Below are 26,123 nucleotides of genomic sequence, written 5' to 3'. Positions count from 1 at the left end.
TTTTATTAAAACTGTCAATCAAACAAGCTATTATAATTATCCATATGAATAACGCTTAGCCCATACATCATAATAAAAAAAAATGAAGCGGAACTGTGCAGCTAGTGTCTCTGATGTGTCTCCGGATTGTTTTTGAAGTTGCGCGTCTCGCGGCGCATTCATTTCGGTGCCTGTTAGCAGCTAGCTAGCTTGTTGGTAACATTGTCTGCGCCAACTGAAAGGAGAAAAGTTAACCTGATTGATTTGTGTGATGGTTCGCTAAAAGTTGACACTTCTTGATGCAAACATGGCGCTTTCGATGGAAACGCAGCTCCAGAGCATCTTTGAGGATGTTGTGGTAATGTGCATCTCCATTAACTGGTTTTAAAGCTAACATTAGTTAGCATTTCAGACAATGTTAGCCTTTTCCATTTTATGTTGAATCATGAACCTGCTGTGCAAATGAATGATTCCCACAACATAGCTAGCTAACGTCAGATAGCAAATGCTTCTAACGCTACAGTTAGTGTTACGTTATAGTTACGTCGTAGCTCACCATAATTAAATGAATGTTCAGTTCAGTTGAACAGTTGTTCACTTTCTGCATTGTGTAGCTATATACAAGTAACGTTAGTTAACCTTAATTGATCATTCATTGCACTTGCATATTCACCCCTATAACGCTCATAGTAATGTATTTGAACATTTTGTAACGTTCAAGTTTGTCTGGGGAGCACTAACGTTAACGTTAGATAAAGAAAGTAGGATTTCTCCTAAAATAACATATTTACTTTAATCTCTACTAACATCAATTGTTCTGTAGCAAATTCTGACATCTGACTTTTGTGTATACTGAGGCAACAGCGCAGAGGTTTGTTATTATTAGGAACTATCATTATGAAAGATGTGGGAAGCTGTTGGTAAAAATTATAGAAGGGAGATACAAAATGAAAACATATTTTTCTTCCACATAATATTTTCTATTTTTTTCCTACTCCTCTCCTTAGAAAACTGAGATGATAGAAGAGGCCTTTGCTGGGTAAGATGGCTTCAAACACACACTTCCTGTTGTTCTGTTAGTATGTGGTTAAAGCAGGTCTGACTAGTTGTATAAATGTTGATTTGTTACATGCTTTATGTCTTATCAAAAAAACAACACGTTAAAAAAAAAATAAATATATATATATATAAACTGTGTTGCATTTTAGGATGTTTATGGACACTCCAGAGGATGAGAGGACTAAACTGATCAGTTGTCTGGGAGCCTTCAGACAATACTGGGGGACACTACCACAGGTATCTAAACACACAGAGACAGACACATGCTTGCACATGAGATGTAGAATGATTGGCTGGATATTTTCAATTCCCCGACTGTCTTTCTGCAGGAGTCCCATGAACAGTGTGTGCAGTGGATAGTTCGGTTTATACACAGCCAGCACAGTCCCAAAAGGATCTCCTTCCTCCACGACTGTCTAGCAATGGCTGTGGAGACCAGTCTGTTACCGCCCAGGTACACACATGCACAAACGCACTCGTTACACACTTAAGGCCTGCAGGAATTTACACTCTGGGGGTTGACATCTAATGTTAGCTAATGTTATAATCATTTACACAGTTTTATTGATTTTTTTAGGCCACGATATCACTGTCAGCTTTTGCTTTAAGCTATAATTTGAATAGATGAAACGCCCTTATGGTTTATGATAATAATACCATAATTGAAAGTATTGCTTTTCATAATTTGTATGATACATGAAGTCTCATTAACATGTATCTATAGTTAATCTGTTTAAAGCTGTGACATAACACAAGCACATTGTGTGCAGTCTTATCTATTATTATTTGTCTTAATCATCCATCTAATGAATGTCTTTGTCTGTCTAAAGGATGGTGTGTGGCGCTCTGATAAGCTCGGACAGTTTAGAATGGGAGAGGACTCAGTTGTGGGCATTAACTTTCAAACTGATTCGCAAGATCATTGGAGGGGTGGACTACAAGGTCACACACACACACACACACACACACACACACACACACACACACACACACGCACAGCTCAGACAATTCATCTACAAACTCAATGATATAATGTCCTCTTGTGATCTACAGTATGCCGACTCAGTGAGATCTGGCCTCTGGCACATTTGGACATGTTTCAAGCTATTACAAGAGACTCATTGACATTACCGGGCATCTTAAACATTAGCAAATGTTTTCATGTTAAGTGTGTGTATTTCAGGGTGTTCGAGACCTGTTGAAAGCTGTACTGGATAAAATTCAAACCATTCCTACCACCGTCAGCTCAGCTATAGTCCAACAGCTTCTGGCTGCCAGAGAGGTATTTTCTGTCTGTCTTTAATTTATTAAATGCCATTATTTGTGATTTATCTTTCACTCTGATGGCTTGTTTGACAATTGTGTGTATTCCAGGTGGTAGAGTATACCCTAGACAGAAATGCCTGCCTCCTGCCAGCCTACTTTGCTGTTACAGAAATCAGAAAACTGTATCCAGAGGGACAGCTGTCACACTGGGTAAGTGCGAGTTTCTTGTTAGAGTGCAGCTATGTCATGTCTTATGTTGTATCTAACAAATATTTCTGTTTATCTCTCTTTCATTTGGTCTCTGTTTGTAGCTTCTAGGAAGTTTAATATCAGACTTTGTGGACAGTTTCAGACCCACAGCCAGAATCAACTCTATCTGTGGTAAGGAGTTCAAGTTTTCTGAGTTTTTTTTGTTCTCAAGGGTTCTTGTTTTTGGCAAACTCTTCTTCATGCTTTGCCGCTTGCAGTTTCTATTGAGCACTTTGTGGCTAACTTAACAAATGCCACAAAGTTATGACTTGTATTCCTTAAGTGAAGTATATAATGCAACTCATGTATGTGCAGTGTGCCTGTTAAGTCATTCAATGTGTAAATGTGTCCACAGGTCGGTGCAGCTTGTTACCAGTAGTGAATAACAGCGGGGCCATCTGTAACTCCTGGAAGTTAGACCCTACTACTCTGCGCTTCCCTCTGAGAGGCATGCTGCCGTTTGACAAGGTATCATATTAACATATGCACTACACAACTATTTCCACACATACACAAACAAAAGCAGTAACACAATGCATGTTTTTTTGTATGTAGGACCTGTTTGAGCCACAAACAGGCTTGCTGCGCTATGTGTTAGAACAGCCATATTCAAGAGAAATGGTGTGCAACATGTTAGGACTCAACAAGCAGGTATGACCTCTTCTTCTACTTTTGCTCCGTTGCTTCTATATTATGCTCTCCACCTGCCCTTACTGTTCCTTTCCTTCTGACTCTCTTTATTGAACTCCCCTTACTTTTTAAATTTTTGCCACCTCACTCTTCCTTCTCCTACCTGCGCCTGCTGTTCCTTTTCCCTTGTTCTCCATTTTCATTCTTTTCTCTTGTTCTTTTTCTCTTCAACCTCATTCTATTCTGCTCTTTCTGTTTGTTTTTACCTGGTTCTTCATATTCCTTTCTTTTTTTTTAATCTCTTGTTTCTCCTCCTCACCCTTTTCTCTTTTGACACCACACTCCGCCCTTGTTGCCCTGGTAACACAGCTATGTAAGACCATATGTTAAGCAAGCCAATGCTGTATGCTTGACCCATAATGCACTGGTTAGTTTTCCCTGTTGGGTTCATGCAGTGTCAACTCAGCCCAGCTCACTGAGCACCATAGACACAGTTTGACCAGCTCCGTCTCAGACGGTTGCAGACAGAAAGCAATAATCAACACTGGCCAGAGCTCTGATTTTGAATTTTTTTTCTGCATATTTCGAATGTGAACAAATTACCCAGAATCCAGTTTGTCTGTTTGAATTGGCTGAGTTGATGCTAACTGTGCTGAACAGACCGTGAACAACCGTGAAATCTCCTTTAGTCACCACTTTCTCTCTCTCTCTCTCTCTCTCTGTCTCTCCTTTTTCCCTCTCTGTTTCTTTCTCCTTTTTTCTTTGTTTTTCTCTCTCTCTTGTCCTCTGGTTGTGTGTTGTGTTTGTCTGTCTCTCTGCCATGCGTTCTCTAGACTCTGAACATTGCCCAGGTATGTCGTTGTTCCTCTTCCTGGTCAACTGACCTACCAACTAACCAGCCCATTGGACGCTTAGCTTTTATAGGCACGCTGATGTCATATAAATGGGAAACTGGACCAAAAAAAAGAAACTTGAGATGGAGTGAAGAGAAATGCTACAGAGCTTGAGATGTTCACAGCAGGGCTTCATAGAGATATACTCGGTAGAAAGAGACAGATGTGGCCAAATAAATACTGGGCAGTCAGACAAGCAGGTACATCAAATATGCAGCAGCAGGATGATCGATGTTTATGGATCATTGGTGGTGGTGGTGGTGGTGGCGCAGTGGATATAACGCATGCCTTTGATGTGGTCGATCTGGGTTCGATTTCCACTGCGATACATCAACCAATGTGTCCCTGAGCAAGACACTTAACCCCTAGTTGCTCCAGAGGCGTGCAACCTCTGATATATAGCAATTGTAAGTCGCTTTGCATAAAGTCAAGCTAACGTCAGCTAAATGACATATAATGTAATCATTAACCACGGATGGCTTGTTCACTTAATAGGGTTGTGTGCAAAGTAAATAGTTTTTAGTAACATCAGTTTGCTTCATGTGCTGCCTAATCTGCTTTTAATACAGCAAAATAAGTGCACAATACAATAAAATGGATTGATTAAAGCCACAGGTGGCCAATGTTTTCTGTTAATATCCAGTATCTGTATATTAGACAATATTCTAGGCAAAACAAGTAATCCCTCCCAAAATAGAATTTCTGGCTTATTATAATAGTGCAGGCTTTTATAAAGAAAATGAGCCATTACTAACGCCATTAATGTTCAAAGAGAGGGAATAGTAAGGCAGCTGTCAGTTGATGTTTTACAGCTTAGATTTATACTCTGTAATGTTTTTGCAATATTGGAATTTGTCTTAATGTTAATGTTTAACATTCTCTAATCTATTTTGTATATCTCATTCCCTATATTCTTATGTATATTTGCCGTGCTGCGGTCCATGCCCAATTTCCATACATTGATCATTTAAGATTTTATTTTATAACCCTGGATTGTCCTTAATGTCAATTTAGCCAAGTGACACTCATCATACCGTTTTTATTCCAGAACATCTAGATTCTCTGGACTCTAGTTTTTGTCATCAGAAGACTGTGTATTTAGTCTCAGCCATGTCTGTGGTTCCAGTGCATAGGCTGACATTAATATTTCTGATTCAAACCCTGCTGTTGACATTTCAAGTCCTGCTGCACTGCACGTATGAATGTAGTCTGGCTTGTCGTTAGCAAGGTCCTCTCGTCTCTGACCTTATGCTGCTTTCTGTTATGCTGACCTGGGCAGAACGACTCTACTTAGACTAAACAGTGGTCTTGACTCATATATCCGCAATATAGTTTATTATGCTTTGATACTCAAGTGCACTGCAATAGCCAGTAATCCCAGGAAGACCAGGTCTACTACTATTTCATTATCAGTGGATTTAGTTTGAGTTGGTGGATCTTAATGAGTTTCTTATTGTCATGTCTTCTTCTTCCAGTCTGAACTAACCTTTGACGCTTTGATGCTGCAGTAAATTAGAGAACCTTATTCCTATGCAACTTGTACCATCCTGTCAATTAATTGCATTTGCGGAAATAATAAAGGGTTCTTAAATTAGTGGCTTATAATTGGTAACGTTCATGCTCTGCTAACTTTACTTTTCAGTCCTTTATAAATGTATCCATTCTCCAAAGAGTACCACTTGTCTTTCCAGGTTAGAGATGGAGTGATACTTTTGTAATTACAAACTTCACTTGGATAGCAGCGTAAACATTTAAATTGCATTTGCAAAGGCAGCTTCAAAATAGGAGACATGGCAAAGTGGATTACGAAGCTAAACACTCCTTACGCTAATTTGTAGTTTTTTGATCAGCGTTTTGCCCAGGTCGGCTGAGTGAATCTGATTGGCTGTCTGAGTGGATGAGTGAACTCTGACCTGTGTTGTATGCTTTTCATTGGTTGACGCGTGGTTGACTTTTTGTTTGTTTTTTCTCCCGTTTGTACCTGCGTATGTAGTTTTACATTACGTGATTAATGGTACTGAGCTGCAGTGCAAAATGAACTACAAGCAACGGCTTCGCGGCTCATTTATTTTAAACTAGACTTTTATATGCCGATCACTAAATGATCAAAATGGTTGAAGTGGTCCTAAATAGAAAGCTCTCCTTTTTCAGAGAATAATTTTAAAAGGTTGAAATGACATAAATGCTTGACAAAGTGACTCCAGTTTAAATTAGTTGCCATTATATTTTCTTAAAACATGTTATTGTTTTCAGTTCCTCTGATTATTGGGTTACATAATTTAGTAATAATAGATAAAAGATAAAATCTACAGAAACAACTACTAAGAGCCATATTTCAAGCCGCGATGGTTCCTTTAGCATTAAGTATTTATGATAAAGGAATGACGTTTCAAAACACAGTCTGAAATGATCTGTCAGTGGCAGATAAGTGACATCTTTACTTGTTTACTGGTTGATAACCAGTGGCGATCACTATCAGTGGCAGATAAAACACTAATTTTGGGAAAGAAATGTCTTTGAGACTGAGAGACAGTTACTTAAAAATTGATTTGCTCTAGATACACATCCGTTTGCCATTGGTTGAGTTGGTATGTTTGTAGGGGAGGTGGATTATAGACCAGCCACTGGTATGGTTTTACTGTTGCTAGGACACTGGATTTGGGATGTAGCTAGGTAAGCCATTGGTAGACCGAAGATATGCATGTGGATCCTACTCTCTTTCTCTCTCTTTTTCTTTGTTTTTCTCTTGCCCTCTCTCTTTTTGTGTGTGTGTGTGTGTGTGTGTGTGTGTGTGTGTGTGTGTGTTGGCAGAGGAAGAGAAGTGATGGTCAGCCTCACAGCTCCTCTTCTTCTTCCCAATCACACCACCTCCCCACCTCCCCAAACCCGTTAGCCTGCATGCAGGAACATTTTGCACAGTTTGGTGTTTAGTGCTGTGCTGCTGTGTCCTATTGTACTGCTCTGTGCCGTGCTGTGTGGTTTAGTTCCTTGCTATGTTGTGTCCCAGTGTGAAAAAAAACAAACTCTGTCAAGTCCTACAGTGGTAGCCACTGCAGAGATCCACCCTCCTTCTGTCTGTCTGGTGGGAAAGTTGTTTCCCACCCTGGGTTAATAGGAAAATGTTATTGGTATTTTTGGTAATTTTTTCCAAATCTTTGAAAAATGTCAAGGCCAGTGCCTTGTTTTGGCATTAAATTATGTCTGTAATGTCAGGGACTATGAAGGTTTTCATGCACCTCCACAACAATTACGTTTTGTGGATAATGCTTCACTCCATTATTGGTTTAATGGTGCCATGTCTACACAGTTATCTGCATGGTACGCCAACTGTAGCTTATGCAGAAGAGTCCACTTGGCCCACATTTGAACATGCACCTTGTGCTTCTACTATTTGGCCTGAAGTCAGCATTTCTACTGTTAGGCAGAAACTGTGCAGTTAACCATTTACCAATTGGGGCTTAAAGATTTGGTGAACCTGCCATCCCGTCACTATCCGCCTCCATGTCTCCCCCTCTCTCCGTTCTCTCCCCTCAGCCATTTCTCTGACTTTCTCTTGATTCCCTTCCCTCCGTCCCTCTTTTTTCCCCTCTTTCATCAAAAGTCCCCTTCACATATGGAAGTCTCAGCATTGTTGGTTCAGATACCCCAATTCACATATTATGCAGTTCTATATGGAAATATTTTTTTTCTTACAGGATATGATCATCCCAGAGAAACAGTAATACTTGCAAAATACTTCTGCTCAGCCCAGTCTTAGTTTTGCTAATGTTATATGTTTGGATTAACAGCATTTACATTATTTTGATTTAATTTCCTTTCTTTATTTATACGGGCAATGGACATTATAAGTGTGGCAGTGTTAGCCAGCCGGCTAATTACCAACTGCAGTCCTTTGGCAGGATGTTCTAAAACCAATTACAATCTCGTATTGTCCATGTTTATATTTACTTGTCCGGATTAGCTTGGGAGTTCAGTGCTAATTGGCTGCCATTTGTTTAGCCTCAAATATCATAACTACCCACAAGCACACAAACCTTTTTGTGATTGTCCTCACTCCACGTAAAACATTCATGTAAAATTGTTGCAACTTTTGCGTGCACTGGAGCTGAAGCAAAAGATTTGACAAAAATCTCACTAGGTCCAGATTACAAATTGGCAAATTACTGGATCTATGCAGACAACTAAGTTTAGCACCTGTTCCTACATAATAACGTCACAGGAAAATTACCAGAATATATTTGGATGAAGGTAAATATGAAAAAGGGGCCACAGGAAGGTTTACCCAGCTGACAGAGGCAGGAAGGAGATGCCATCCTGCATAAAAGGGATGGGAAAAGGTTTTATAAGTCAATTTCCAATGATTGTTGGAGAACCTATTAACATTAAAACATGTATGTGAAGTAATTTAACGATGTTCTCTCCCACATTCTCTCCCTCCCTCTGTTTGTCTTTCTTCTCCCCACCTTTCCCTCACCCCTTTTTTCTTTTTCTGTCTCTTTCTGTCCTTGGACGTCTTTCCCTCCCTTTCTCTGTTTAACTTCCTCACTCTCCTGCCCACTACTTTCTTTATCCTTTAACACTCCCGTCCTCCCCCATCAGCATAAGCAGCGTTGCCCAGTGCTGGAGGAGCAGCTGGTGGATCTCGTGGTGTACGCTATGGAGCGCTCCGAGACCGAAGAACACTTTGACGCTGACGTCGGAGGAACTAGCCAGTTGCTGTGGCAGCACCTCTCCTCCCAGCTCATCTTCTTTGTGTTGTTTCAGTTTGCAAGCTTCCCTCACATGGTGCTGTCGTTACATCAAAAGGTAAGAGGAGGGAGGTGGCTGAGGAGGAGAGTTAACCATCCTGATAATGGGTAATTGGATTTTGGCTTGATTTGATCTGGTTTATTGGTAATATTCTTGCATATATTTATAAAAGAAAACATATTAGACTTTGTCAGGGAAAACATGTTTTTGTCAGAAAGCAAACAACAAACAATCGGACATCTAAAAAAAAGCAAGCTCAAGATGCAAAAATCGATCAATTATAAGGAGTAAGCTAGTACCAGCTCGTTGGTCTTTGTGGCTCCTAAGAAATGTAGGTAAAAACTAATTGAAGCATCATTAACAAGGCAAAAGCGTTCAAGAGTGGGTGTTTAAATGATAAAACAGGTATGAACTGATGTGACCCTTGTTGTTGAGTTTGTCTCTCGCTCTCTCTCTAGCTTGCAGGTAGAGGTCTCATTAAAGGGAGAGACCACCTGATGTGGGTTTTGCTGCAATTCATATCAGGAAGTATTCAGAAGAACGCCTTAGCTGACTTCCTGCCCGTCATGAAGCTCTTTGACCTGCTTTACCCAGAAAAAGAGGTACACATTTGCCAAGAAATGATTTTGGTTTACTACGATCATTATTACTAGTGCCCCATTTTGTTCCCATTTGAGCGTTTTTATTAGCTGTAGTGCAGTAGGAGTAGTAATAGTAGACATTTTGGTAAGAGTAGAAATTGTAGTGGTAGTGATCCACTTTATAGGCAGTACCATCAGATGAATCTGTGTTTTCTCTCCCACTCCAGTGCATTCCAGTTCCAGACATTAACAAGCCCCAGTCCACTCATTCCTTTGCGATGACCTGCATCTGGATCCACCTGAACCGCAAAGCTCAGAACGACAACTCCAAACTCCAAATACCCATACCACACTCTCTGAAACTACACCATGAGTACGCATCTTTAAAATACTGGACCCTGAAATATGTACTTTACATAAATAAATACCTTACGTGTACACTAAAGGCAGCTACACACCAGGCCGATAATCGTCCGTTGGACAGTCTGGCGAGGTCAGTGACTCGAGTCTGTTCGGTGTGTTCCGTGCCGTCGTCCGTCAGAGGAGCTGTCGGCCTTCATTTTGGCCCACCTGACATGCTCAGTCAGAGACAGGGCAGTCGGGACTCACCCGGAAATGGCAAGCGGGATGAGCGTGACTAAGCCTCACAAAATCTGACGGAAATCTTTTAAATCGATCTGAAATGAAGACAACTGCATGGCCTATTTCTCGCTTAAAATGTTTTCAGAAACACGTTTCGGTGAACTATTTTAGTACAATATGAGATCGTATTCTGAATGAGTCGCCATTAATGGTTGGTTGAAAAATCCAAAATCCGGAAGCAGCAGCCAGACCCACGTGACACGTTCGTCCAATCAGCTGCCGTATTTTCATTTTTTGGACGACAATACAGATTAGTGCCGCCTGCTGTTATGGAGACGTATTACGTCTCGTCGCTTTGGTGTGTTCCAGGGCACTTTTTTGACCAACTCGGGGAGACTGATCAGTCCAACTGCCTTTTCTGCCAACGGTCGCCCGTCTGGTTGGTCTGTAACGGCCTTAAAACACTGTACCCAGTCATAAATAAAACCCACACAAACATACAACATGTTTCTGCTCCTCTCCCTCCTGTTTATTAGGTTTCTCCAGCAGTCGCTGCGTAGCAAGACTCTTGGCATGTCCGACTACAAGATAGCCCTGTTGTGTAACGCCTACAGCACCAACTCGGAGTGCTTCACTCTGCCGATGGGCGTCCTGGTAGAGACTATCTATGGAAATGGATCTATGAGGATCAACCTACCTGGCACCAACTGCATGGCGTCAGGGTCTGTCACCCCGCTGCCCATGAACCTGCTGGATTCACTTACAGTGCATGCAAAGATGAGGTATGGGAAAGCGAAGGATGTACAGATAAAAAATTGTATATAGATAGAAAATTAATTACATAGAGAGCTACACATTTAATTATATAGTGAGCTACACAATTAATTATATAGAGAGCTACGCACTTAATTATACAGAGAGCTACACAGATCATTTAAAAAAAAAAAAAATGCATTTAACTGTCTCTTTGCTTGTCTGCTTCCAGTCTGATCCACAGTATTGCCACGCGGGTAATTAAGTTGGCCCATGCCAAATCCAGCATCGCCCTGGCCCCAGCACTGGTAGAAACATACAGCAGGCTGTTGGTCTACATGGAGATCGAGTCATTGGGCATCAAAGGATTCATCAGTGAGTTACAGAAACATTTTCACCGCTGTGTTGAAAAGTTAATTTCAGATGCAGAAAGCACAACGTGTAATTTGCATACCACTGTGTTCCCTGAAGAAAATTTAAATTACATTTGTAGGCATGTTCTAACTCTTCCAGCATGTTCTAGTCTGATTTATATTCAATCATCACTGCTTGTCCACCGGGTTGCATTTTGAGCAGACTGACTCAGAACATTGTGTTCAACATGAATGTCTCTTCAGGCCAGCTGACGCATGTTGAATAATGTGAAACTCTCTGTCTGTTCAGGCCAGTTGCTGCCTAACGTTTTTAAGTCTCATGCGTGGGGAATCCTTCACACATTATTGGAGATGTTCAGCTACAGGATGCACCACATTCAGCCACACTACAGAGTCCAGCTACTGAGTCATCTGCACAGTCTGGCTGCTGTGCCCCAGACCAACCAGAACCAGCTGCATCTATGGTAATGTGATCATATATTCAACACAATTACTATAACTCATAACGCTACTATTACTACTAAAACTTCACAGCACACGATTGTATAAGTAAACAACCACTCCAGTACTGCAGTATGCAGTGGTGGTTTATATATGAACCTTCAAATAAGGTAAAGTCCGCACCAGTGAAATGCTCAGAAAAAATAGGCCTGATCCAGCACTATTAAATGTTTTTTTGGAGCATTTAACTGTTGTGCGGACTTTACCTTATTCGAACATTTACTTTTTGTTCTGCACCAGCAACTACTGTACATGGATGTGAACAACATTGTCTTTTTTTTGAACCAGTTATATATGAACCTTACAATACAATTTAACACCTGACCAAACATATGCTTCACAACATTATTCTCTGCAAATATATTGTATAACATTGTACATGTTGTTTTTATTGTGCCTACCTCCACTGAAGCTATTTAAAAGACACAAGGATGATCATCTGGAGTGTAATGGTCTCTCTCTCGTCGTCTGTCTTGTTGTCTTTGTGTCTCTGTCCCCAGTGTTGAGAGCACAGCTCTGCGGTTGATCACAGCCTTGGGGAGTTCAGAGGTGCAGCCCCAGTTCACTCGATTCCTCAACGACCCAAAGACGGTTCTGTCAGCTGAGTCTGAAGAGCTGAACCGAGCCTTGATCCTCACTCTGGCCAGAGCCACACACGTCACAGGTAGCACTCACTCTGCATTTACTTCTTTAGATCTTTCTTTTCTTGTCTCTTTTCCCCCCCCCTTCTTTTCTCGTTAATAACCTGTAGTACCTGAGTTACCTGTACATTTAAATTGTTCCCATATCGTAATTATAAATGTTTTAAATTGCCTGCTTTGTGTCTGTGTGTAGATTTTTTCACAGGGTCCGACTCCATCCATGGGACTTGGTGTAAAGACATCCTCCAGACCATCATGAACTTCACGCCTCATAACTGGGCCTCACACACACTGTCCTGCTTCCCTGCTCCACTACAGGTGCACTATGGTCACCTAGGGATGAATGACAAATTCCTCTTCCAAATTTTATTTCCTCTTAAATCATACGCATTAATCCCAATAACCTCTCTCTTCCTCTCAGGCGTTCTTCAAACAGAACAATGTTCCTCAGGAGTCTCGATTCAACCTGAAGAAGAACGTAGAAGAGGAGTACAGGAAATGGAAGTCCATGGCCAACGAGAATGACATCATTACCCACTTCTCCATGCAGGGCTCACCCCCACTCTTCCTCTGTCTGCTGTGGAAGATGCTGCTGGAGACGGACCACATTAACCAGATAGGCTTCAGGTTTGGTGTCATTATTTTGTGTCTACAGATATACTTTCACAGAATACACACACACACACACACACACACACACACACACACACATATTTATTATATACAGTCACAAGCGCACAAATTGGGGTTGATACTGATCAACAGAAAAATATATTAAAATGTCAAATTAAAACCAAATCTCTTTAAATGCACTTAAATTAATTACAAATACATAGCACATTCCAAGTTCCCACCACTTCATTTTTTACACGTGTTACATTCAGTGTCACTGACACCGTAGAGTGTGTTTTTATGAAGCATGTTGTAGTAATGATGCATCTCACCACTGATGTCCATCATTCTGTACACTAATTGGCGCGAGGGGGGTACATCTGTGGCTAATTGATCCAGCGGGAGTATACAGTGTTGTTTCCGGATGATGATCTAACTGCAGCCTAATTTTGTGTCTCTCAGGGTGTTAGAGCGCATCGGGGCTCGTGCACTGGTGGCTCACGTACGAACATTTGCAGACTTCCTTGTCTATGAGTTCTCAACATCAGCCGGCGGGCAGCAGCTCAACAAGTGCATTGAAATCCTCAACGACATGGTCTGGAAGTACAACATAGTCACCCTGGACAGACTCATCCTGTGTCTGGTGAGGAGGAACTTGCATTTAAGGCAGTTACACACCAACCAGACGGGCGACCGTTGGCAGAAAAGGCAGTTGGACTGATCAGTCTCCCCGAGTCGGTCAAAAAAAGTGCCTCGGAACACACCAAAGCGACGAGACGTAATAAGTCTCCATAACAGCAGGCGGCGCTAAGGTGTATTGTCGTCCAAAAAATGAAAACCGGATTTCAGATTGCTTCCGGATTTTGGATTTTTCGAACGGCCATTACTGGCGACTCATTCAGAATACGATCTCATATTGTACTAAAATAGTTCACCGAAACGTGTTTCTGAAAACATTTTAAGCGAGAAATAGGCCATGCAGCTGCTGAATCTGTCTTCATTTCAGATCGAAAAAGGTCAGTTTAAAAGATTTGTCAGATTTTGAGAGGCTTAGTCACGCTCATCCCGCTCACCATTTCCGGGTGAGTCCCGACTGCCCTGTCTCCGACTGAGCATGTCAGGTCGGCCAAAATGAAGGCCGACAGCTCCTCCGACGGAATGGAACACACCGAACAGACTCGAGTCACTGACCTCGCCAGACTGTCCAACGGACGATTATCAGCCCGGTGTGTAACTGCTTTAGAGAAATATCTATACTATATGACAAGCTCTCTGTGTCTCACTTCTCTTCTCCTCTGCGACCAGGCGATGCGTAGCCATGAGGGCAACGAAGCTCAGGTTTGCTACTTCATAATCCAGCTGCTGCTGCTGAAGCCCAACGACTTCAGGAACCGCGTCAATGATTTTGTCAAGGAGAACGCTCCTGAGCACTGGCTGCAGAGTGACTGGCACAACAAGCACATGAGCTACCACAAGGTACACAAAAACTCACTTTTTTTTTTTTTTGTTCTTTTCTTTTTTCAGAAGATAAAACGTTACATCCTTACCACAGAAGATCCATCTGATTGGGACAACACCTCAGCATAAACAGGGAAATGTAGACAGAAACCCAGGTCTGAAGTCAACACTATTTGTTGTTCCGTCCCCAGAAATACCCAGAGAAGCTGTACTTTGAGGGACTTGCGGACCAAGTCAACCCTCCCATGCAGCTCCAGCCTCAGTACCTGCCCATCTACTTTGGCAACGTGTGCCTGCGCTTCCTGCCCGTCTTTGACATCGTCATTCACCGCTTCCTGGAGCTTCTTCCTGTCTCCAAGTCTCTGGAAACGCTGCTGGACCATCTGGGAGGGCTGTACAAGTTCCATGGTGAGTAAGGTTTTCTTACGTAATGTCAGAGGACCGTGTGGATGAAAGAGGTTTGGAATGAGGAAATAGAGCATCAGCAATAAATCGCATAGATTAAAAAAGAGGAAGAAGGGCCTGCGATGTGAATTTAATGTGTAAGCCATTGTTTGTGCACAGTGATGTGTATTTACTGCTGTGTTTGTGTGCAGACCGCCCAGTCACCTACCTGTACAACACACTTCACTACTACGAGCGACATCTGAGAGACAGAACCAACCTGAAGAGAAAACTGGTGCACGCCATCATGTCTTCACTGAAGGTAGGCAGAAGGAGATGAAGGAAGAAAAACACGCACACACTTAAGACAATACCTCATCATGTAACAACTGTGGGGTGTATCATTTATTAAAACCATATATCTGTGTGGCATGCGATCAGTACTGGTTGGTCTCATTTTATATGTGTAACTATTTTTCATTTTAACTGGCACCAGTTATATTTCCAGTGGGTTTTTTTTGTTCTTTTTATAGGACAACCGTACCCCAGGGTGGTGCCTTAGTGAAACCTATCTGAAGTTTGGCATGAACCCCAGAGAGGACAACGTGTGGATCCCTGATGACACCTACTACTGCAAGCTGATTGGACGCCTGGTGGACAATATCCTTCATTTATCTCCCCCTTGGTGGTAGATTGATCCATAAATATAAAAAGAATATATATGGATGGATCTGTCACATGCTCTCTCTAACTGATCCTAATACTGGCTAATATAAAGTCATGGGCCTCTGGGGTACCTAAATAATACATTTTACCTTACTGACTATACTTCTGGTGTCCCTTAATGCCTCTTTGCTTCAAAGACCGATAGATAGTACTTTTTACATCTGTAGTTAATTGTATCTGGGGTTATTTGATTGCAGTCAATGTAGCAACAGAGAAAACAATATGGGAGTGGCTGGAGTGTCTCATGGTTTAGTAGCCAGAGTATTAGCATGTAATTCAAACAGGAACCCATCACACATTGATGCCCCTATTAAACCTTGTTTGCTCCTCCAGTGATTTTTAGCCTCCTTAACTCTCTCACCCATGGCTGGCAAGTCACCTGGTCCCTTCCCCAACTGCGACTGGAGGTTCAACGAGTTTCCCAACCCTGCGGCCCACGCCCTGCACGTCACCTGCGTAGAGCTGATGGCTTTGGCCGTGCCGGGAAAAGATGTCGGCAACGCTCTGCTCAGTGTTGTGTTGAAGAGGTACAACAGACTTCAGACAGTTAATGGCTCAAATTAAACAGAAAAAATACTGTAAAACCCTGCTTTTTTTGCAATGAAGGGTATTTTTGCCCATTTTGATAGCAGCGTGTCATTCTAATGTTATGTGTTCTGGTGAAATAAGAGTTTGATGTGAATTATTGACCACGTTTTCTTTCAACCTTTTAGCCAACCTCTGGTCCCCAGAGAGAACATCACAGCTTGGATGAATGCAATTGGACTTGTGATAACCGCACTTCCTGTAAGAAAACACTCTCACAAAAGATCATCACAGTCCTTAACTATTAGATGAATTCACCTTGATCTTCCACCGTGACCACCTCCGTCTCCCCTCTTCCAGGAGCCCTACTGGATCGTTCTCCACGACCGCATCGTGTCTGTGATGGGTTCTCCGGCGCTGACGTCAGAGACAGAGTGGGCAGGTTATCCCTTCGCCTTGCTGGACTTCACAGCCTGCCACCAGAGCTACAGCGAAATGAACTGCAGCTACGTGCTAGCATTAGCGCATGCTGTGTGGCATCACTCATCCATCGGACAGCTGTCTCTGATTCCCAAGTAAGGAAGTCTTCCTCTTTTGTTTTTTACTCCCACCCTCTCATCCTTCCGTTTGCTCTTCAGCACACATAGAATTTATGGTTGCCATGTCGTCATAAACGTGTGTCTGTATGTGTGTGTGTGTGTGTAGATTCCTGTCAGAGACGCTGAAGCCCGTCGTCCAGACAGAGTTCCAGTTACTCTACGTGTATCACCTGGTGGGGCCGTTCCTGCAGCGCTTCCAGCAAGAGAGGACACGATGCATGTTGGAGGTACACACAAAACGTTTAACCATAGATGACAAGTGTAATTATGATTTAAAACACAAAGGATGCACAATAATGTTACCTTTAACTTACGTTTTATGTTTTTTTTACCTTTTTACCTCAGCCAAGTAGGTCATGTTTTGAGCTTAGTTTGTCCGTCAGCAGGATTATGAAGAAAAAAAAAAAACCACTGGCCCGATTTTCATTAAACTTGGTAGAAGGGTATAGCATGGGCCAAGGAAGAACCCATTAAACTTTGGAGCGAATCCGAATACACCTTATATTTTTGTGTGGGAAAATTCACGTGAACGCCCCCTCAAGTCGAAACGTTAACATTGCGAGATGGGGCATGCCTTGAGTGCCCTTCTAGTTTTATGTGTCCTTGTGTTTCAGATTGGCGTGGCCTTCTACGAGATGCTCCAGGCCGTCGACCAACACTGCCAACATCTCAGCTACATGGACCCAATCTGTGACTTCCTCTATCATATCAAATACATGTACACTGGAGACAGCGTGAAGGAGCAGGTAATTAGATCATCTTCCATTTTTAGCTTGAATCTGTCACCTCCTGTGCAGCAAGACGAGCTGGCTCCCCAGCCGTGTCCAGACCTCCTGACGCCACAGTTAATTAAAGATGAAACTGGAGCTCCACTCGGGCTTTAGGCTTGGACATGTGTACTTAAAAATTGACTTTTCAAGTAATTCATAGAGCCAGACCGATATATTGGCGGGCCGATATTATCGGCTGATATTGGGCATTTTCCAAACTATCGGTATCTGCATTTATAATGGCCAATAAATGAATATTTCAGAAATAAAATAAAAACAGACGAAACACCCTTCAGCCATGTTATGAGTGTTGTGTTTGTCCACCAGAGGGCGCTCTACAACATCCTCGTTGGCAACACTGATTTTTAAATTTTTTTTTTATTGTTTTTGTTCAAAGGACTTTAAGTTTCATATCTTAAGTTTGTATTTTTATTAGGGCTGTCAATCGATTAAAAAATGTAATCTAATTAATTACATACTCTGTGATTAATGAATCGCATACATAATTAACGGTGCCTGAACCGATACTTAGGTACTAAACAACAGTTGGTGACATTAAAGAACGGCTTGTTTATTGCTAAGGCCATATGGTCAAAATTAAATGATTTAATAATAATAATAATAATGTATAACACTAACTAACCGTCTGTGTTGTTTCTCCGACGGCAGCTGCAGATTGTTACATCCCGGTGTTGAATCCTCTACAGTAAAACACAGTCAAACTTTACACCGTTTAGCGTTAGCTGTCAGCATTGTAACCGTGTTTAATCCAGCTACTAGCTAGCGGTAGGCTAACGTTAGCTGCTGTTGAGTATTGTGTTAACTAGCGTCACATGCAGCGGGGTTTGTGTTTCCTGTAACGTCTGTTTCAGAGCAGCAGAGAGAAGTGCAGACATATCAGTGGCACCAGATTTTCGTCTGTATGCAAACGTCAATATGGAATGGATTAATCTGCGTTAATTTTTTTAACGCATCATTTTTTTCTCAGATTAATTGAAATTAACGCGTTATTTTGACAGCCCTAATTTTTATACATTTTATTTATCAAAACTTTAATATATTTTGATGTTCCTTTAAACTGCATTATCATTATTTTAGTGACTCAAATAACTACAAATAACTAATGTTAGGGAAATCTGTTTTGTTACACGTTTGTGGATTTAAAAAAAAAAGTATATCGGCCAATCGGAATATCTGATTTTAAAAATCACGAAATATTTGTATCGATATCGGCCTTAAAAATCCTTTATCGGTCGGGTTCTAGTAATTAATTTAATAGACAAAGCCGCCGTTGAACACTGACAACAGTCTTAACTCAAGCTATGTGTTTTTATTTTGGGTGATGCGATTCAAAACAAGTGATGTTACATAAACGTATGTGATATGTATTGACCTGGTAATTACAGTGTACTGTTATTAAATATCACTGCTTCAGATGCTGCTCTTTTTTTTGGTTAACACATTGCTGCCCGTCTACATTTGTGTATACACGTCTGTTCTTTCCTTTATCTCTCCGTTTCTCTTTCTCCAGGTGGAGAAAATCATCATGACTTTACGTCCGGCCATGAAGCTGCGACTGCGCTTCATCACACACAGCAGCAAGATAGAGACTTCATCAGCAGCTGCCACCGTCGCTTCCACTTCCTCCTCCACCCCTCAGCCCCCCACCTCCTCACTATCTTCGTCCTCTGCCGTCCCCTCCCCCTCCTCTGCACAGCACGCACACACACCTATATAGGTAAACAGTTACAATCATGACAGTGGACTTTCACACACACATATCACAGACCTAAACATTTTGTTTTGAGTTTTTAGTGCTCCTGGAGTTGGATTTTGATTAAAGTAAGGGGTTAAAAAATGTTTTGTTTTTGTATTTTTATAACAAGAAACCTGGAGAGCTGATTGTATTCCCCCAACCTTGTTCATTCAGCCGTCTGGTTGGTGTGTAACCATTTCCAAAATAGTAACTGATTTCCTGTCTAGGAAACTCAGAATGAATCACTTTGACAAAATTCAGAGGTACTGATTTTATTTAGAGAGTATCTCAGAAGTGAAGAATTCCAAGCAGAAAATGTGAATTATCAGAACAGGCATCGCTATGCTATCTCAACAAACCTTACAATAATATGCCCCTCTCTGTATTTGCTGCATTAGGGAGGGTCACGAGACAATATGTCTTGTTAATATCATGGCATCTTTTGTATTTTTCTGTTTGTAGTAAATTTTTTTATATTGTACATTTTTAGTTCATTAAAAAAAGATTTTGGTAATATGGGTTCAGCCTTTTGATTCTTCTGTCTACCACTTTCTATCACATGATTTTATATATTGTCTGCGCAGCCTTCGTCATTCCATGTTAGCATTTTACAAAGCCAAAATAAATAAATTTGACAACGTGTTGTCTTTTCTTTGCTCATTATGTCATTTCAAAATGCTATTTTGTTTGTGTTGTCCTGGACTCGTAACTTTAGCTGTTCAGCCTCCCTTATCTCTCACACTGTGGAGAAACCTTTTCTTTAGGCGAGTCGCACTCAGACAGGTCTGATCTCTGAGAACACTGAGCTAAGCTCTGTGTCATACAGATGACAATCGAACAACATAGCCTGACACCAGTAGGGGGAGTCCAACATTTACAGTTGCCTTCAGTGTACTTTTTATGACTGGAGCACAGAGAGAGAGACATTGAGACCCTACTGGCCCCATTAGATTGGTTTCCTGTCTTTTGGCCTGAAGGATATATTTCTAAACCATGAACAGATATCCATCAAATTTGGTGGAACGTGCAGCTTTGAGCCAAGAACACTTAGGTGTTTGACTCTGGGATTTTTGCCATTTGACAATTGGCAATGAAACTAATGGTGAGAGAAGGATCTGAATCCAAATCCTGGGCGTATATTCGTTGGGAAGTAAATCAAATATAATTAAAATGGTGCCTTTGTGTTTCAACAGCAATCTGGACAATTGAGGCATTGATGATGCTATTCAATCTCATTCTGCCAGTTAGGATTCAAAAATGCTTATTTAGTGTCAGATGTGAATAAATTAGACTGTACAATTTTGCTCGAGCAGCCATCACTGTAGCAGCAAGAATCGTGGTTTGTATTTTGCAACAACAAAAAATGCCGTTTAAGTAGTAATTTCATTTCAGAGTACATGAAGAGCAGAGTTTTACTCATGGATGTGTTAACATTTTACTGCCCTGCAGTTTATAGTTTATAGTCTGTCAGTGATGTTGGGTTCTGTGAGCTAAATGCTAACATTAACATGCTGACATCCTCACAGTGACAATGCTACCATGCTGTTGCCTAACAGGTTACATGTTTACAATTTTTACCATCACATCTACTAATTAGCGCCACACAGTGCAGAAGAAACAGGTGACATAATTGGTGAAATCCAAATAGGAAAAAAAAAAAAAAGGTACAGTACATAGAAGTTGTGGGAGGATAACATTTAGCTCAGTATCTCCAGCACAGCCAAATGGGAGTGCAGCCTATAACCAAACACAGCAATGATGTCACACTTGACGCACTAGCTTGGTCACTGCAGCAATGAGAGTAGTTAAACCACTGGAGGTCAGTGATTTTGGGCTGGTGTTGCTCTTTAAAGCAGCTATAGTCGATGTTTTCATAATAATGTACCAATGTAAATGAGTCGCAGCAAGCACCAAACAGCAGACAGACGCAGTTAGCGACTGGCGCTGGTAAAAATAGTAATAATAGATGGTTTGTAACATAGAACCATCTGTGAAGCCGTTATTGCAAACTGTTTGGAAAAGGGCAGGCACTTTCAAAAATATATCTGGCATGGCAGGTGATTGGATGAACCATATCACGTTCGCCATTGTCGTTTTAATCAAACAGTCGCGGCCGTCACACATCTAAACCACGCCGGTAGCTCTTCACCGGACACTGATTGGTTCGGTTCACTGCTGTTCGGACACAAACGCATTACCTGAAGCCTGACAAGATGGATTTTCGTGCGATTTGTGATATCGCGGGATAAATGATAATTTTGCTCCATAACTGCTAGATGTGTAAATACGTAGCGGTTTATCATATCAACTTTAATGGGTGATAATGTGTGTCAGTGTTGTTGAAGTAGCCAAAAAAAATTGCCATCACATCATAAAAGTATAAACTTAGGGGAGGGGCCCTTAGAAAGTTAAAGGCTGCTCACTCTGTGTTCTCTGACAGTGACAAGTCAAAGTTAAGAGTAAATCCTAAATTGGATCTGCTAGACTGGCCGACGTAGTTAGGTTTAGGCATGCAGAGTTGTGATTGGTTAGAGTTAAGGGTAAGATTGAGCCTGTTATCATCTCATGGTGAATGCTGTTCTTACTCCCCTCAGCACAGCAATTGAATCCTTCTTGGAGAAGAAAAAACAATAAGGTTAAGACCGATGATCAGTCATTCTTACTTATCCACTCTCAATTACATTACATCTTCAGGGTCAGTTGTAACTGAATTACATGATTATGCAAGCCGTTACTAACAGAGGCCTGAACATCTCGTGATTTCAATTGAACTCTTAGTCGACCTTGCTTGTGGCTTTAAAGGAGAGCAGCTTCATGTAAAGAAATATTGTTTTTAGTTTTCAGGACATGGAGCTTAATTTCATTATTCCTCTTCATTAAAGATTCATACTAGGTCAACCGTGACTTGATCACATCACAACTAATGCTATGTACTCTTTCTGCTATCTCTATGAGGCCCAGCAGAGATGTAGGCCATCTTATGTGCTGCTGGGCCCTTGGCTCACCCACTAAACTCTGGCCCTAAATGTGATGTGGCAACATGTAGGCCTGTGAGATGCGGATGCACAGGGAGTATTCATATCACACCATGTTCGAGTGAAGCTGTCATTCCATGTGTGTTTCGCTTTCAGGCTCTGCTGGCGTTGTGTGGGAAGCTCAGAGAGCCAGAGAGAGAGCGAGAGTGAGAGCGAGAGAGCGAGAGACACACCGGTATAACTCGCTGTGCTCTGACTCCATTTTTTCTTGTTATGAAAACGACAGGTCTGGCTACTCCAATGGTCATTGGTCGGCTGTCAAAAAAGCAGGGCATTTTTTTTTCAGAAAAGTTGATAAAAGATGATCACTTCCCACACCAAAATGCATGCAAAGAGAAGGCAATGCTTAGAGAAACTCATCTACAGGTAGGTTCCTAGCCACACATCAGATAATCAGTCATACTATAAAAGTATGATAGTTATGAATCATACCACATAAGTAGGTGGATATACAGCAAGCCAAGTATGCAGGAGTGAAAGAAGTGGCATAGAATACGACTAAGCAATATGTATTTTTTGGCTCTATGACAATATCGATCCACCACTTGGTCGACATTGTCCAGACTGAAAGATCTCAAGGACTATTGTGTTCATGTTTGTACAGACATTCGTGATCCACAGAGGAGGTTTCCTACTGTCTTTAATGATCTCTAACTTTTCCTTTTAGCCAGCCACCAGGAGGTTGACATTTTTGTGGAAATGTCTTTGCAACTATTGGATGAATTTCGCTGCAGATATTCAAGATCCATAGAGGATCAATTCTAACTAGAAAATGCATTGGATTGAACCAAGGGTCAGAGTGTGCATTGTCTATTTACTGCAGTGCTAACCCCTGAGCCACCAAATGACATGGGTTGAAACGGTCATAGAACAGTATGTTAAAAAGTTATTAAAAAGTCATAGTATATTATGTCAAAAAAAGTGATAAAAAGTCATAGTATAGTATGTCAGAAAAGTGATAAAGAAAAAAAAAAAAAATCTGTATATCATGTCAAAAAAAAGTGAGAAAAAAAAGTCAGTGTATGTCGAAAAAGAAATCATAGTATTCGATGTTGAAGAAATTTATGAAATATTTATCGTATAGTATGTCGAAAAAAAGTTATTTAAAAGTCATATGGCGCTTTTCCATTACATGGTACCTGCTCGACTCGCCTTGACTCTACTCGCCTTTTTTGGTTTTCCATTACGAAAAAAAGTCCCTGGTACCTGCTAACAGGGACTTCTTTTTAGTACCACCTCCGTCGAGGTTCCAAGCGAGCTGAGCCGATACCAAAAGGTGACGTGAAAGCGACAGACGGGGGTGTCCTGAACAAACCCGCCATTTTTAAATAGTTTAGCCAGCTTTTTTTTGTTCCCTCCAGCTTCATTGGAAACAAAATGTGTCTTCTGGCAACAACACACCTTCCACGTTCTGTGTGTGTGTTACGGCAGTATACTGCGGCGCCGCTATGACGACCAGCCACGCTGATGCGGTACTAAAATCTGCAATGGAAAAAAACACACGATTAAAAAAAAAAAAAGTAGTAGTAAAAAAGTCATAGTATAGTATGTCGAAAAGGTCATAGCATTCAATGTCGAAGAAATTGTTAAATTCATAGTATAGTATGCTGAAAAAAGTGAAAAAAGTCATAATATAGTATATCGCAAAAAGTCATAGTATAGTATGTCAAAAAATAGTGAATAAAAGGTCATAGTATAGTATGTCAAAAAAAGTCATAGTATAGTATGTTGAAGGAAGTGATGAAAAAGTCATAGTATAGTATGTCGAAATAAGTCAAGTATAGCATGTCAACGAAAGTCTGGAAGAACATGCAAACTCCACAGCCCAGACTGGGGATCAAACCAAGGGTCAGAGTCTGAACTGTCTAATTGCTGCAGTGCTAAGGGCACTGAGCCACCGTGCCTCCAAATAAAATACGTGGAAAACAGTCATAAAATAGTATGTCAAAAAAAGTCAGTTTGTATGTTGAAAAAAGTCATAGTATGTCGAAAAAAAGTGATGAAATGGTTATAGGACAGTATTTCTAAAACAAAAGTCATGGTATAGTATGACCAAAAAAGTCATAGTACATTATGTTGAAAAAAAAGTGATTAAAGTCATAGTATAGTATGCTGAAAAATGTAATGAAAAAGTCATGGTATAGCATGTCAACAAAAGTCTGGAAGAACATGCAAACTCCACAGCCCTGACTGGGGATCAAACCAAGGGTCAGAGTCTGCACTGTCTAATTGCTGCAGTGCTAAGGGCACTGAGCCACCGTGCCTCCAAATAAAATACGTGGAAAACAGTCATAAAATATAGTTTACATGCAAACTGCACAGCCTGGACTGGGGGTCGAACCAAGGGTCAAAGTATGCAGTGTATATTTGTAGCAGTACTACCCACTGAGCCACCAAATAAAAATATGTTGAAAACAGAATGTCGAAGAAAGTCATAGTGTAGTATGTTGAAAAAAGTCATAGTATAGTATGTAAAAAAAAAAAAAAAAGTCAGTATAGTATGACCAAAAAAGTCAATAGTATAGTATGTCGAAAAAAGTCAAAGTATGTTAAAAAGGGTTATGACAAAGTCAATAGTATAGTATGCCGAAAAAAGTCATAGTATGTCAAAAGCCGCTTTCTGACCGGAGGGATTTTTGCATTTCCTAGAACATAAAATTCCTAGAACCCTTTTTTTCTCGTGTTCCGACTGGACTAATTTGGGGATTTTTAAGTTCCTCTGGCCGCAGTTCCTGTAACTCTTTCAGCTCCTACTTCAGGGCAGGGTCTTTTCTCTTTTCCCTTTTCAGCATATGAACCTAGGTCAATGAGGGTCGGGTTTCCTGTACAGACAGACCAACAATGGGACAATTTTAACAATTTTCACCATCTCATTCATCACTAATTTCACTTCTGACAATGTTTTAGGCAAGAAATTAACTGTTTAGATTTTGAATATAGGCAGTCTTGCAAAAATTGATGCCGAATTGACAATTTGCTTCAAAGTTTTCAGAGTTGAGAAGCTCCATGAAATGAGGCGACAGCCAGCAGGCGCCTGCCCCGGCCGCTAGCTTGTCGCTCGGCCAGGACTGGTTCAGAGACCCCGCTGTGAGCTGGAGGTCTCTCAGACCGCTCTCGTAAATCAGAGGCTTTTATTTCGCTGTTGACGGTTCGTTTGTTTAAATATCACAACACATGTCCATCATAAGATTAATGGGAACCTGTGGTTAACTGTCTTTTCGGCGTTAAACTCCACAAGCGTGTCCTGCGGCTGGCCGGCCGTCACACACACACACTCACGTCCACAGCACAGCAGGCAGAGGCGGGGGAGAGAGAGATACTCGTTTCTCTTCGGGAGGCTTGTTTCAATTATGACAAATATGCTATATACATTAGATTTAGTATTTAGATCATAGTTTTTTTTGGTGCATTTGTTTTCTGATTTTAACGCTATAAAGACCGTTGCCGTGCTTGCATCACTCCCTTACCCCTCCTACCAGTCCCTACGGCCACTTGGCCAGTGGGAATGCAATTGGAAAAAATGGTTTGGAGGAGAGTAGTTAGTAGATCTCTTTAGAAGTGGACTTTTCCTATAACTACGTTCCTGTAACTACTTGGTCGGAAAGCGGCTAAAGAAAGTCTGGAAGAACATGCAAACTCCACAGCCCGGACTGGGGGGGGGGTGGTCAAACCAAGAGTCAGAGTCTGCAGTGCCTATTTGCTGGTGGTAGTTGGAGCAGTGCTACCAACTGAGCCACCGTGCCACCAAATAAAATACGGTGAAAACAGTCATAGCATAGTAAGTCAAAAAAGCCATTAAAAAGTGATAGTATAGAATGTTCAAGTCTAGTTTACTACTATTGTTAATGAACACCAACATCGTGCTTCCAGTTGAGTTTACTTCTGGTTGTATCAAACAATTTCTCTCTCACTCACACACACACACACACACACACACACACACACACACACCTTGGAAGTATATATCAGTGTGTGAGAGCGTGATGATCTCCTAACCCTAT

General features: G+C 41.2%; 1 protein-coding gene across 1 annotated transcript; it reads left to right on the top strand.

The window, feature by feature from the left end:
* Positions 1 to 142: 142 nt before the first annotated feature.
* Positions 143 to 19,727, top strand: med23 (mediator complex subunit 23). The gene is made up of 30 exons (XM_078275022.1): positions 143 to 337; positions 987 to 1,018; positions 1,188 to 1,275; positions 1,368 to 1,492; positions 1,869 to 1,980; positions 2,222 to 2,320; positions 2,413 to 2,514; positions 2,616 to 2,685; positions 2,909 to 3,021; positions 3,109 to 3,204; positions 8,676 to 8,882; positions 9,284 to 9,427; positions 9,634 to 9,779; positions 10,525 to 10,770; positions 10,974 to 11,116; positions 11,405 to 11,579; positions 12,117 to 12,280; positions 12,451 to 12,575; positions 12,679 to 12,884; positions 13,332 to 13,512; positions 14,175 to 14,345; positions 14,519 to 14,735; positions 14,924 to 15,033; positions 15,245 to 15,371; positions 15,799 to 15,964; positions 16,151 to 16,223; positions 16,323 to 16,537; positions 16,668 to 16,788; positions 17,176 to 17,307; positions 18,863 to 19,727. The coding sequence occupies exons 1-30, from the start codon at positions 287 to 289 to the stop codon at positions 19,067 to 19,069; spliced, it is 4,164 nt and encodes a 1,387-aa protein (XP_078131148.1). The 5' UTR covers positions 143 to 286; the 3' UTR covers positions 19,070 to 19,727.
* The last annotated feature ends 6,396 nt before the right edge of the window (positions 19,728 to 26,123 follow it).

This window comes from Sander vitreus, chromosome 18 (assembly GCF_031162955.1).
Source record: "Sander vitreus isolate 19-12246 chromosome 18, sanVit1, whole genome shotgun sequence".
NCBI lineage: Eukaryota > Metazoa > Chordata > Actinopteri > Perciformes > Percidae > Sander > Sander vitreus.
The sequence above is the reverse complement of the archived record's forward strand: the minus strand, read 5'-3'. Positions and strand labels throughout refer to the sequence as shown.